Source organism: Azolla caroliniana, unplaced genomic scaffold, assembly GCF_043228905.1.
Source record: "Azolla caroliniana isolate FFs.n. ecotype wild unplaced genomic scaffold, voAzoCaro1.0.p SCAF_22, whole genome shotgun sequence".
NCBI classification, from domain to species: Eukaryota; Viridiplantae; Streptophyta; class Polypodiopsida; order Salviniales; family Salviniaceae; genus Azolla; species Azolla caroliniana.
In genome coordinates this window covers 11,305,897-11,318,313 of record NW_028230457.1, presented here as the reverse complement: position 1 = coordinate 11,318,313, position 12,417 = coordinate 11,305,897, and the positions used below count along the sequence as shown (strand labels likewise).

The following is a 12,417-nucleotide window of genomic DNA, read 5'->3' as shown; positions in this document are numbered from 1 at the left end:
AGGTTTGGTCCTCCGTTTGGGCTAAGAAACCATGACTAGCAGTAGTGATAGTAGCCACCTTATGCACGTCAAGAAGCTTGAGGGTGCACATAACTTTGTGGTTTGGAAAAAGCAATGCTACAACATCCTGGTACAAAAGAAGCATGCAAAGCCTATTAAAGTCAAAGGGGTAAAGGCTACAGATATGGACGAAGATGATTGGCAAGAGTTGAACGAGCTTACACAATCAACTATTGAGTTGTCGATTTCTGATGCCTTGCTTTTTAATATCGAAGGTTTGGACTCCGCCTATTCTATATGGATTAGACTAGAGGAACTGTATGCCCAAAAGATGGCAGCTAGCAAAGTTTATTGGCTTAAGAAACTTAGGATTTGCGTATGACAAAGGGCACACCCATGTCAACTCACCTGAGTCAGTTCAATTCCATTTTCAGCCAGGTGGTTGCCTTGAAATTCATCATTGATGATGAGTTTAAGGCCACATTTTTACTTTGCACCTTGCCAGAAAGTTGGGATACTTTCAGGACTGCTATGAGCAATTCAAATGCGATGCTTCTTTATGCCAATGTAGAGAGTTCTCTACTCATGGAAGAGATGAGTCGGCAAAATAATGCATCCAATAAGTCCTCTAGTGCGTTGCATATGAGGGGTAGGTCACAACAAAGAGGCAAATCTGATAGTTATGGCCGTAGTAAATCACGTGGTAAAGATGTAGAATGCCATCACTGTGGCAAAAAGTGTCACTTTAAACGTGATTGTTTCAAATGGAAGAAAGAGAAAGGAAAGGGCAAGCAGATAGATGATTTCATTGAAGAAAAGAGAGACATTCAACCAAGGAAAGGCAATACTAAAATTGAAGAGGTGAATGTAGTCATTCATGATAGTGATAGAGGAAATGATGTACTCTTTGTTTCATCATGCCATAGAGAACATGCTTTACTTGCAGATACGGATGGTGACATGCACACTTGGATACTTGATTCCGGTGCTTCTTTTCACGTCACTCCTCATTGTAAGTGGTTTTCAGATTACACAGGGGGTCGACATGGTGTTGTCCATCTTGGGGACAACTATGCATGTGAAATTGCAGGTATTGGCACTGTGCAATTACAGTTTCAGCATGGTTTTGCTTTCACACTTCAGCATGTATGGCATGTACCTCTGCTCAAGAAGAGCTTGATTAGCACAGGACAGCTAGATGATGATGGATTTCACACAACCTTTGGTGATGGGAAATGGAAGATTTGTAAGGGATCTAGAGTTATTGCCAAGGGTAGTAAAAGTGATACTTTGTATCCTCTCCATGTATCTAGTGTGAGTGACCATGTTGTTTCCATAACCAAGCAACCTAGTGTTTCTTTGTGGCATGGCCGGTTGGGACACATGAGTGAAACTGGTATGAAAGTACTTTCTCGTTTGGGTTACTTGCCATGTCTTCGTTATGCTGATTTTGAACATTGTGATCATTGCATTTATGGTAAACATGTACAAACATCTCATAAAAAGTCTCTTTCGCTGAAGTCGTCCCCGCTTGAGTTAGTACATTCAGATGTATGTTAGATGCCAGGGCTATCATTAGGGGGAAAGAAATACTCAGTCACTTTTGTCGATGATGCTACACGAAAGGTATGGGTTTACCCTATTTGTAGCAAGGATGAAGTGCTCGACAAGTTTCGAACATTTTTGGCATTAGTTAAGAATCAAATTAATAAGACACTTAAGTGTCTTCGCTCTGACAATGGTGGGGAATATGTGTCCAAGGCTTTTCAAGCATTTTGTGACAGCAAAGGGATAAAGAGGGAACTCACTGCCCCTTATAATCCACCCCAAAATGGAGTTGCAGAGCGTATGAATCAGACTATTCAAGATAAGGTCCGTACTATGCTGTCTCATGTTGCGTTACCCCATTGTTTTTGGGTAGAGGCTGTTATGACAGCTGTTCACTTGATTATCGATCACCTAACAGGTCTTTGGGAGGGGGAATACCCCAAGAAGCGTGGTCGGGCAAGCCACCTTCATATGCTCACTTGAGAGTGTTTGGCTGTGAGGCTTTTGTGCACATTCGTAAAGAAGAACGCAACAAACTTGAGTCAAAGTCCTGCAAATGTATTTTCCTAGGATACGGTGATGAGGGTGAAATGGGGTATAGATTGTGGGATCCCGAGAAAAGAAAAATAGTACACAGCAATGATGTTATCTTCCGGGAAAATCGCATGCATAAACAACCTGAAAAGACTGAGGAAGTACGTAGGGTTGTATTCCGAGAAGAAATACCTTTTAGACAAGAAAATGTGCCCGTTGTACAGCAGCAAACACCTGCTGTAAAATTACTTGCAAATGCAGAAAATGAGGTTGGAAATAATCAGCCAACCTTTGCCAATAATGATGAGCCACCAAATGTGCAGGAACAGCTAGAACAACAAGCTGTGAATGCTGATTTGCAGGCTGAAATGCCTGGACTGCAAATTGAAAATGATGATTTGCAAGCTCAACAACTACCAAACAATGAGCATTGGGTTAGGAGATCGTCTAGAGTTACTAGACAGCCTGACAGATGTGTTCCTGATGCAAACAGTGTGGCTGATTATGTCATGGTAACTGATTGTGGCAAACCGACTTGCTTCAAGGAAGCAATGGACAGACAGGACAATAAGAAATGGTATAAAGCCATGTTGTCAGAGATGGAATCTCTTGAGAAAAATGACACTTGGGATTTGGTGCAATTGCCTAAAGGGCAGAAAACACTTCCATGCAAATGGGTTTATAAAATGAAGGTCATTTCTGATTCCTCGCCAAAGTACAAAGCAAGATTGGTTGCAAAAGGATACAAGCAGGAATATGGAGTTGATTTTGATGAGATCTTCTCGCCTGTAGTCAAGATGACTACATTAACAATCATTTTGGGCTTAGTTGCAGCTGAAGATATGGACCTCATACAAATGGATGTGAAGACCGCCTTTTTACATGGCGATCTGCATGAAGACATATATATGCAGCAGCCTTTTGTGGCTAAAGGCAAAGAGAAGATGGTTTGTAAGCTCAAAAGGAGTTTGTATGGGTTGAAACAAGCACCAAGAGAATGGTATCATAAATTTGATGCATTTATGCAGTCTCAAGGTTTTTGTAGAAGTCAAGTAGACCAATGCTTGTACACCAAGAAGGCAGGAGATGGCAGCCTGATTATCTTGGTTTTGTATGTTGATGATATGTTGATTGCTGGCAAGGATATTCATGCCTTGGATTCATTGAAGCAAAGCCTTCATGGCAGCTTTGATATGAAGGATCTTGGTGATGCAAATCACATCCTTGGCATGTGAATGCTCCGAAACCGATCGAAAGGGGTACTCTTTCTATCTTAACAAGAGTATACCTCTAAGGTTTTGCAGCGTTTCAATATGGAGGGGGGGGAAACAATTGGGGTTCCATTGCCTCCATATTTAAAACTCAGTGCAGAAGACAGCCCTACATCTGATGCTGAGAAGGCTGAAATGGCTAAGGTTCCGTATGCTTTTGCCATTGGCAGTTTGATATATGCGATGGTTGCTACACGCCCTGATATTGCCTTTGCAGTGGGAGTGGTTAGTAGGTAAATGGCAAATCCCGGCAAAAAGCATTGGGAAGCGGTGAAAGGTATTATAAGATACCTCAAAGGCACAAAGGACTTGGGCATTTGCTTTGGAAAGCAAAAGGCATCTGTCGTTGGTTTTACGGATGCGGACTATCCTGGTCACGCAGACTGCAAGAAGTCTACTTCTGGGTATGTGTTTACTTTCACAGGAGGCGCAGTCTCTTGCATCTCCAGACTACAAAAGTGTGTTGCATTGTCTACTACAGAGGCAGAGTATGTTGCTGCCACTCAGGCATGCAAAGAGGCTTTATGGCTTTCATATCTAGTGAGAGATCTTGGCATTACAGAGTTACCTATTCTTCATTCTGACAGCCAGAGTGCTATCATGCTAGCTCGGAATCCCGTCTTTCATGCAAAGACGAAGCACATAGAGGTGAAGTATCACTTCATCAGAGATGTACTTGACAACAAGAACATTGAGCTTGTCAAAGTACATACAAATAATAATCCTGCAGATCTTCTCACGAAGGGTCTTCCAGCTGAGCGATTTGCCCATTGCCGACAGATGATGGGAGTTGGATAGATGTATGTAGTTCAGCTTTGTACATACTTGGACTTAGCTGACTTTCTTTTTTCTTACTCTCATGGCACATTGCCTTTAGGTGGGAGGTTGTTGGGAATAAAGGGCCATCGTGCCTTACCTAACTAATGGGAAAGTAGCTTCATTTTGGAAAAAAAAAAGGGCCATCGTGCCTTTTATTAGTGCACGAGTGTGAACGCACTCGTAGCACACTTTTGACTTGTATATACATAATATCTAAAAACCAAAAAAGAGGTACACTCTTTGTACCCAAGACAACGTGCATCTCTCTCTCTCTCTCTCTCTCTCTCTCTCTCTCACTCAGACTCTCTCCCTCTCTGTTTTTGACCTAAACCCTAATCCTCGTGCTGCCTTCAATTTCTGAATCCTCTGGTACCCCCCGAGGTGGGTTGTTGTCATCGGGGTGATCGACCTCGGAGCTACTGTCGTTGGTCAATATTGGATCGGGGAGCGCTGCTAACTGTGCTTCCGATTCCAGGAGAGGCTGCTTAGTGAGGGCGGATTCGGTCACATTTTCTTCTTGTTCTGCACGTCGGGACACTATCTGAGGGCGTATTCCCCTGGGGCGCGCCATAATGGTGACTGGGTCTCTCTCCTTCGCATGTTCGTTGTGTACTCACAGCTCGAACCGGGCATGCCAAATTGTGTTACTCCCTCCTGGAGGAACACAGAGTCGATTACTCTTCTTGAGTAATCGAATCAAGGTACTGTGGTAGGAATGAGGGGTAGGTTTTGGGAGTATCCTGCCGAACCCATACTTAGTCCAAGATGAAGAAGGGTAACTTCACTCTGACGTTACTCGAGGCGTCTTGTGCAGATCGTCTGTTCCGGAATACACTTGGATCGCATACCGAGTGTTCTAGACTCGAATGAGATACCGGAAAGGTATTCTACCGAATCGGCTACAACCGATTCCAGGTAGCCGATTACGCAAAGATAGGAAGAAAAGAACGATACACTTTATAGTACTTACTAATTGACACAACACAGATTTTAATCCCACAATAATACTAGATTATAAATACATACAGATACAAGGACTGATCAACTGTTGGTATAGCACTCACTCACTCTCTTACACTCCTTGCCCGATCCCCCTCCTCTCCCGATCACTTAGTATTATATAGGCCTCCATGTTTAGCACGTTACAAGCGTTCGTCAATATTCAGCTCCTTTATTTGACTGTTTGTGCTTGGCTCCTTCTGTCTCTTTTCACACCTTGTCCCACCAGCCAACACTCGGAAAAGGCTCAACATTGCAAGTTCAGTGCTTTCATTCTTCATGTGATGCACCCCTTGGTGTCATCATTCTTGCAGGTCATCATTACCATCATCAACCTTGCAATGTTCATTTGGCATTCAATTGACCTTGGAAGCATCTCTCATAACAAAATTTTGTACTGTCTAAAATTTTGTACATCACTCACTGTTTGGATATCCTCTTTCTTTGGCTTTGCATTGAATTACCATTCACGATGGTATGAAGAAAGAAATAGATGGTTGAACAATGAATATAGACAATTTTGCGTTGGAGAATCACTAATACCAGAACTAAAGCTAAAGCTAGATCTAATCAGATAAATTGTATTCTTTTGCCAAATGTCAAATGAGGGTAAGTTATTCAGTTGATTATCAGAAATGTATGTTACACGAAGGTAATTCCATTGATATGGCCTGCTTAGGTATAAAAGCAATTTGTTTATCCAGGGATTCAAAAAGAATATAATGGATGGTTAGCAAAAGTTATCAGATAGAAGATACAAAATGCTCTGGATCAGAAAATGGATGGAAAGAAACTTCGTAAAGAATCAATGGAATGAAACCCTATACATATATATACACAAACACTTGAGTAAACATTCATGCCAAGTTTGCGATTCCAAGGGAATTCTTATCTTGACTTTGGAGCCATCGTTTTATCATTCCATTCTTGGATGGCTGACCGGACTGAGTAGTTAGGAATGACATTTTTGTGATCGAGCTTAAGATTGGTCATAGGTGAAGTGTCATGGCCTCGAAGCCATTGTTCAATGATAAGGCGGTCATATGTGTATCCATCAGCGGCAATGTATGGATCTTGCATGATTTCCTGTAGCAAAAGTCACAAGATTCCATCATCACAGGATTACAAAAGGGAATATCCCATCCAATGCAGCAAGTGAGAATCCATGCACTCTTGTAATCCATCACATTCAGGAACATTCCATTTCTTTTCAGCACAAATGCCCACATATTTGTCCTACATATAATGATCATGTGATCTTGTTCTTCTCTTTATTGTATTAGTGTGCATACTCCATATAACGCTCACTATGACAAAAAAAGAGGAAATGAACAACGGAATAGTAAAATGAAACCTGGGATATCGGACAGTAGAAAAAACTTGGAATAACAGGTTCAGTATCGTGATAAAGTTTCATAGCAGTCACTTCTCCATCAGCATAGGCTCGAAGCTTCTCGAGGATGGGAAGAACTTTACTTTCTAGTTTCGCACGGTGTTTTCTTCTAGGTTCGGCACAGTCCAGTGCCAAAGAAGCAAGCTCTATAGCTTTATCAAGAGGCCAATCCCCAGCTGACTTGTCAATAACATCCTCAAGTTTGTGATTATCAATCGCATCTTCGACAAGATCGATGACTCCAACTGGTGGTTGGCCTGTCAAAATCTGAAGCATGACAATGCCAAGTGAGTATACATCAGATTCGCAGCTGATCACACCTGTGCGTTGATAGTCAGGATCCATGTACGCCATTGTACCCATGAGCGCGGTCTCCTTGTACATGGTTATGTCAAACGTGAGATTGTTGGGAACTAGTTTAGCTATGCCAACATCGCTGATCTTGCTCACATAGTTATGATCAAGTAAGATATTGCCAGGTTTAAGGTCATGATGGATGATGGGTTCCGAGTGAGAGTGGAGAAACAATAATGCGGTTGCAACTTCGAAGCAGATCCTGAATCTCATATACCAGGGAAGAGGGGGGCTTCCACCTTTGCATATGAGACGGTCGGCAAGGCTTCCGTTAGCCATATACTCAAACACAATGCAACGTTTTTCATGGCAAGCTCCAAGTAGCATCACCATGTGTGGATGATGAATGTGGCTCAGAAGCTCCACCTAATATTGAGCAAAGAACATGGTATATAATATATATATATATATATATATATGTTTATGTATATCGTGATCGACATTGGTGAAATTCGACATAGAAAAAGAGTAGAAAATACACAATGTTCACCTCTCTCTGGAACTCTTCACGCCTATCTACTTCGTCCTGAGCCAGAACCTTGATAGCAACTGTTGTGTGATGCAACATTCCTTTGAAGACAGGTCCATGTCCTCCTTCCCCTAGCTTGTTATTGGCGTCAAAGTTATTGGTTGCTTTCTCTAGGTCCTCAAAAGTGTAAATTGTATACTTCTTCTGTAGCATTCTCAAATTCCTCTGTAGCTTCCCCAATGCCGTGATGGCATTGTTTTTTGCAACAGACTCTATTAAAGCTCTTTCTTCAGCTTCCTTCCTTAGCTGTGATTCTCTTTCCAATTCTCTTCTAACATCCTCAAGTTTTCCAAGGGCTTCTTCACATCTCACATGCTCCTCTGCGAGCTTTCTTTTGTACTCATCAACTCTGGATGTTAATTCATGAAGAGCATGCTGAGTTTCTTCCTCCATATTTTGCCGTAATGCTTCTTGCTCTTTCAAAGCTATTTTCTTGAGTTCAGCCATAGCTGCTTCATGTCTTCTCGCATCATCCATGGATTGACGTTTTACAAGCTCAGCTACCTTTAAAGCCTCGTCTCGTCTCTTGTTAGCCTCCATAATCTGCAAGAACAGAGCATATGATTCATTCTTTTTGTAAACGCAAAGAAAAACAGAAAAAGGCTAAAACTCAGATTGACAGCATTTTCAACAAAACCCAAGTGTGTACCATTTGCTTTGCATTTTCAATTATTTTCTCCGCATCAGTTAAGCTTTTTGCCCGTTGTGCTGCTTCAATCTCAACTCGATGTCTAGCCTCAGCGAGCTGACTGTGGAGCAAATCAGTTGATGAAGGTAGCTGTACATCCTGGAACATATATGGAAGTTTCTTAAAAACTAATCATTCTTCACATCTGTAAAAGAATTCATAATCAACCACCTACAATCATAAAAATTATGAATAACTTTGAAACCTAATCAAAGTAAATTAATCATGCATCTCTAGATTCTTTGTATTCCTTTTTCTTTACAAAAGGTTCCTTTCCTTACCTCAATGTGAACATCTTCAATGCTCGGATTTTGTGTAGACTCATGATTGGGTAACCCTCGAGTGTCAGTCTCTATGTCACCTGTACTTCTAGGAAGATATACCACATTGATCTCTGGATAATATACTGGATCACTTTCTGGATGAATACCTAATGTTTCAGGCATCAACATCAGCGGTTGTTCACGTTCATGTTCACTCGAAGGAATCACAATTGGATTTCTTTGTTCCAATCCTCGGGCTTCAAATTTTGACACGTCCATACTAACACTATTCCGAAACCAATGCATTGGTGTCTCAGATTCAGAATGGAGTTCATAAATGTCAGATTGAACTGAATATTGGCGTGCCATCATGCCTTCAGGATCCCTCTCTGTAGGAGAGTATGCAATCAAGCCTGAACTCGAGCCAGGACCAGTAATTCCATATTGGCTAATGGAGCCATCTATGAATCCCAAAATGCTTTCTGTTATATCTTAATACCATGATTGACTAATTTTTCACGGAAAAAAGTAATTTGTATAGTAAGAAAAAGAAATTATCCTTTCTGTTTGTAAACCTTCACTCCTGGAATCATCAGGTATGCTACCCGTATCGCTTGATCTCGAGCTCTGTGAAGTTAGGGATTCCGTTGCATCCTTCACTGAGCATAGTTTTCCTTTGCATATAACCATGACAGTGCAGAAATCAGGGGCTTTTCTCGCCACAAATTTCGGAATACTCTCTCCTTTCAAAGCCCTAATAATAATAATAATCAGATAAAAAAACATAGAATGCAACATTTTTCAATGCAAACTATTGAGTGCTAAGTGCCTTGAAAAAGGATTGCTTGATGATGTTCCTAGCACAAGTTTAGTGAGTCCAAGTTTGAATATTTGATCCACAAGCTCTTTCTGAATCAAGTCACCTGCTATCAAACACACCTCTGCCTTGACCTGTTCTCGATTAAAACCAACAAGCATTACTCAATCATCAATCATCTATAATCATAATCAAAAATAGGTTTTCCCTACATGAGAATAGATATTATGTTATGGATCAGACCCATTGACCCATCAAACATTGTGACAATAAACTGTATGTTATGAATCAAGAAACAAAGAGAAAAGGCATAACTCAGATGGACTATCAAAACAATAGACTTTATGTTATGAGATCAAGAAACAAAGCAAGAAGCATTGACTCATATGAAGAATCAAACACATATACCTGTTTCTTTTGACATAGACTTGTGTAGGGACCCATTACCCTCTCAGCTTCCTTGAGGTTGTCTGCTTTGAATTTTTCCACTATAGAGTCCTTGACTTGTGAAGCAGGGACCTTGCTTCCCACTACAAACATAAGAACAGGGCTCACCCCCATGATCTTCTTTAACAACCCAAAAACATATGGAATGCAACAGCATCATATGACAGAAAAGCTTAGAGAATACATCATCATCTTCATCACCATCTTCTTTACCCACCACAAACATAAGAACAGGGCTCGCCCATGATCTTCTTTAACAACCCAAAAACATTTGGAATGCATCAGCATCATATGACAGAAAAGCTTAGAGAATACATCACCATCTTCAATGGGAGCCATGACAATGATGATGATGATGATGATGATGATGCTTCCTAAACTTTGCATAACACATCCAAAGGCATGGAAGATAAAAGCAATTGGGTATTATGAGAGAGAGATTGTTAATATCCATGGAAAATCATCTAATTGGGTATTATGAATTTATGAGAGAGAGAGAGAGAGAGAGAGATTGTCAATATCCATGGGAAATCATGTAGCTTCGGTTCTCAAAATTCAATGACTTTTGGTGTGCCAATGAAAGGCACCAAGCCAATGTCCAAACAAACAAAGAAATTGATAAGTAGAGAGCCTGAGTAACTATACTTGGTGTAGGGATCCATCTAACAATCGGGTATATATGAACAAGCACCACGACCATTGCCCCTTGCTCCACTCCTCCTCCTGTTACCAATGTTGTCTCTTTGTCTAATAGCCACTTTAGGGCATGGAGGCCACTAGGGCCTTTTCCCACACCCACACCAACTCTTTGGGAGCCAGCCTCGGGAGGATGCATTTTGTTCCAAATTAGGATTTAGATGGCACTTGAAAACCTCGTGATGAACTTGTCTCGTGTAGAGATCTCTAGATAGAGCAAAAGCAAGATAAAGGGAGGAGGAAAAAGGCAAAGGATGATGGGGGATCGAGAGAGATTTTCCTTACCACTGCTCTTTTTATTCGATTTCCGTTTTGTTATTCACAAAAATCTTTAGTCTAGAATGTTTGTAAATTTGATTAGAGTGCTATTCTATTTATCCTCAAAATTAGGCCAAGCTCAACAGTGTCGATGAACCTTGTTTAGTGACATAAGGCAATGTTTATCAAAAGAAAATGAAGGGGGGAGATCAATATATCCTCTACACAGAAAATATATGCAATTGGTTGTTTAAAAAATATCAAAAGACCAACTCATGGGTCCACCTATATAGCATAGGACAAGAGGGTAGTGGTTACATATGTGCGAATTAAGGTTGGGGGGGAGGAAATATAGGAGAGGGCGGTGATTCTATATAGACTATAAGAGTGAAGAGAGAGAGAGAAGCATAAATTTTAGAGAAAAAATATAAAGATCCTCCATACGCGTCGGCAAACCATATGACAAGAAGTTCGTGATTTATAATGGTTCTAAAGAGAGTCTAAGTTAGTTGTTGGTGGCGGTGATGATAATGTCCATCTAGAGGCTTGTTGCATGATCACCTGTTAAGACATGAAGCACAAAAATATATTGCATGATAGACTTGTCTTATGGCACAGAGAGAGAGACACATTGTGTTGCCAATCAGGCCATGATTGAGGTGAAACTATTGAATATGTCAAATATCGAGGATTGAATGTCAAGTTGCCAACCATGATTAGTGCACATGCACACAACGTTAATATTGAAAACAATGGGGCCAAATATGATACTTTTGAATCCAAATACAATCACAAATACCTTCATAGATGGTAGACAAATATATGATATTTCAACGTGGGTTTTATTATTGTCCTCTGAGGTCAAACATGAATGATTCAAGGTGACAAAACCACAAGGAACGTTGACCATTTAATAATAGGGTGGCTATCATGTACTATCATAATATGATACTTAGTCTTGGAAGCTACTATATAAGGAATTATCTCTATTCTTTTACCTTTGCTCAATGTGTCTGAATCATTTGACCACAATTGCTCCACCGCTCTATGTCATATGAGAAGTTTACATTACCACTTTGAGGATCAAATTTCATAGTCAAAAGTTCCATAGTACGTAAAATTCGTGTTTGTCTAGCATAACATTCGTTTTCCTACGTTGAAAAAAGAATGCGAATGTTATTCAAACATTCTTGTGTTTTTATTTTGTTTTTCCCCATTTTTTTAGGCTTATTTACCTCATAATAAATAGATAATCCAAAAATATGGTATTTATCATTCTTTGAGGGTGTTTTTCTTGCACAAATGGTTCAATCATTCGCGAATGCGAATGCGCGTATGGTACGTATGGTTCATACTATGGTCAAAACACTTGTTTCCTAATAAATTATTCCTCCCTTTCATTTTTCACCCTACATATATGCATTGGACCCATGTTTCTTAAATTGCGCCATATTCTCGATAGTTAGCCCAATATGTCATGTGCTAATGTTGACTTACTAAGGTTTCTTTCTCCTATATTTAATTAATAACCTACAACGAGTCATTATCGTATCGTAGTTATATAAATGTGGTAGGAATTTGTTCTCAATTCAATATTCTAAAATATACTAACTTGTACATAGCATTGCATCCACGTATTTGTCTTGCATTTTTTTTCAACAAAAAAGGAAGAATATATCTGAGAATCTAAATCTTTATGCTTCCATGAATAAACAACTCTTTATACTTAGAGATAATATATCATATTAAAATTCGTCGCTTGTTTATATGTGTTTCAAGAGGGAAGGTTTATACCAAACTT

At 40.1% G+C, this 12,417-nt stretch overlaps 1 protein-coding gene across 1 annotated transcript; it reads right to left on the bottom strand.

Annotated features, from left to right (window-relative positions):
* Positions 1-5,726: 5,726 nt before the first annotated feature.
* On the bottom strand, positions 5,727-10,823 carry LOC147849994 (U-box domain-containing protein 52-like). Its single transcript, XM_087337018.1, has 9 exons — positions 10,308-10,823; positions 9,624-9,745; positions 9,228-9,349; positions 8,974-9,152; positions 8,417-8,859; positions 8,097-8,234; positions 7,409-7,990; positions 6,526-7,284; positions 5,727-6,257 (listed from the first exon to the last, which is right to left on the bottom strand). The coding sequence occupies exons 1-9, from the start codon at positions 10,495-10,497 to the stop codon at positions 6,060-6,062; spliced, it is 2,733 nt and encodes a 910-aa protein (XP_087193144.1). The 5' UTR covers positions 10,498-10,823; the 3' UTR covers positions 5,727-6,059.
* Between the last annotated feature and the right edge of the window lie 1,594 nt (positions 10,824-12,417).

Bases quoted from the DNA above. Each gene is read 5' to 3' on its own strand.
- LOC147849994 (XM_087337018.1), bottom strand. From the start codon at position 10,497: ATGCATCCTCCCGAGGCTGGCTCCCAAAGAGTTGGTGTGGGTGTGGGA. The intron at 9,746-10,307 runs GTATAGTTACTC...TTATGTTTGTAG, and splicing joins TAGATGGATCCCTACACCAA to TGGGAAGCAAGGTCCCTGCT. The intron at 8,235-8,416 runs GTAAGGAAAGGA...TATATGTTCCAG, and splicing joins TTGAAGATGTTCACATTGAG to GATGTACAGCTACCTTCATC.